The 1,879-nt window shown below is 42.1% G+C and overlaps 1 protein-coding gene across 1 annotated transcript; it reads right to left on the minus strand.

The window, feature by feature from the left end:
• Positions 1–928: 928 nt before the first annotated feature.
• Positions 929–1,879, minus strand: LOC100357370 (olfactory receptor 4S2). Its single transcript, XM_070064370.2, has one exon. The coding sequence runs from the start codon at positions 1,862–1,864 to the stop codon at positions 929–931; it is 936 nt and encodes a 311-aa protein (XP_069920471.2). The 5' UTR covers positions 1,865–1,879.

A 1,879-nucleotide genomic window follows, 5' to 3' on the forward strand; every position in this document is an offset into this window, starting at 1 on the left:
AGCTTTTGCCAAGATTAGAGGATGAAAACGATTATTTATCTTTTAAGCTTGTGTTTTATCTTTTTCACATTTGTATGCATCTCAGCTTCCATTTGTAGCTTGCTAGGCTACATTTTCACTGCGACTGTGTTTGGTTGACTTATACCACAATGCATGAGATCAGAAAAGTTGTTTTTCATGTATTCTATCATTTGCACGATTTAAACACGTGGATGGCTCAATATGTTCCAGTCAGAGTTCTAAATCCAAGAAATAATCTGAAGTTCTCTGTAGTGAACTCTTAATCTTTAAAGAAAATGGCAAAAGAGGAGGATGAAACATAATAATGCTGAGTGAATGTGATGAGATTCTGATTTACCAAGATTTCTCAGCCATACATATTTCAGGATTTTTTTAGTTCTTAGGTAATATTAAGGTGAGGGCCTGGCGCAGTGGTGTAGCAGATAAACCGCAGCCTGCAGTGCTGGCATCCCGTAGGGGCAGCCAGATCGAATCCCAGCTTCTCCACTTCCAATCCAGCTCTCTGCAATAGCCTGAGAAAGCAGAAGAAGATGGCCCAAGGCCTTGGGCCCCTGCACCCTTGTCGGGGACCCGGAAGAAGCTCCTGGATCCTGGCTCCAGATTGGCTCAGCTCTGGCCCTTGCAGCCATCAGAGCAGTGAACCAGTGGGTGGAGGAATTTTTTCTCTTTCTCTTTCTCTTTTTCTCGCTTCTGCTTCTCTGTGACTCTGCCTTTCAAGCAAATAAATAAATATTAACAAAAGAAATATTGAGGTGAAAATGAAAATAATACTCTTTCTGCCTTAGACTATGCTATTATCTGAAATTCTCATGAATCTTCTTGTTTTTTTTTATTATCTTCACCATATAGATGAGTCAACCAAGGCTGAGAAAATATCAGGTTATCCAGCTTAAATTATTATTTTAAACTATTTGCTGTTAGCCTCCAAGAAAATCCTTCTTCTCCACAATTTCTTCATTGCAGTCTTTACTTCTGCATTTCTCAGTGTATAAATCAGGGGATTTAACATGGGGGTGATAATGGTGTAAAATACAGCCACCATCTTATCCTCTGAGAAGGTGGTGTCAGGCCGCATATACATAAAAGTGCAGGGACCAAAGAAGATGATGACCACAGCAATGTGGGAGCCACAGGTAGAGAGAGCCTTGCGCCTGCCCTCTGCTGACTGCTTTCTCAGGGACACCAGGATGACAGTATAGGAGATCAGCAAGATAACAAAGCTTCCCAGAGTAATAGTGCCACTGTTAGCTGTCACAACAACACCAACAGTGTAGGTATCTGTGCAGGCAAGCTTCAACACAGGGTGGACATCACAAAAGTAGTGGTCAATCTCATTGGGTCCACAAAAGGGTAATTGCACTACCAGAGCCACTTGAATAATGGAGTGTACAAACCCACCCACCCATGTCCCCAGCAACATTTTATTGCATCTCTCCCGGTCCATGATGGTCATGTAGTGCAGTGGTTTACAGATAGCCACATAACGGTCATAGGCCATCACAGTAAGAATGAAGATCTCAGTGCACCCAAAGAAATGCACCCCAAAGAGTTGCAACATGCACCCCACATAGGAGATAGCTTTTTTCTCTGCTAACAAGTCAGCAATCATCTTGGGAGAAGTAATTGAAGAGTAACAAATATCCACAAAAGACAAGTAGTTGAGAAAGAAATACATAGGAGACTTGAGCAGGCGGCCCAGGCAAACTGTCATCATGATGAGGAGGTTTCCCAGTAGAATGATGGTGTAGAAGAAAGAAAACACCACAAAACAAACTTCTTCAACTTCTGGGTCCTGAGACAGTCCCCAGAAAATGAACTCACTGACATTGTTTATTTTTTCCATGGAATGAGTCCACAA

The sequence above is a fragment of the Oryctolagus cuniculus genome, chromosome 1, assembly GCF_051225735.1.
Source record: "Oryctolagus cuniculus isolate XC-2025 breed Fujian yellow rabbit chromosome 1, ASM5122573v1, whole genome shotgun sequence".
In the NCBI taxonomy this organism is placed as follows: Eukaryota; Metazoa; Chordata; class Mammalia; order Lagomorpha; family Leporidae; genus Oryctolagus; species Oryctolagus cuniculus.

Bases quoted from the DNA above. Each gene is read 5' to 3' on its own strand.
- LOC100357370 (XM_070064370.2), bottom strand. From the start codon at position 1,864: ATGGAAAAAATAAACAATGTCAGTGAGTTCATTTTCTGGGGACTGTCT.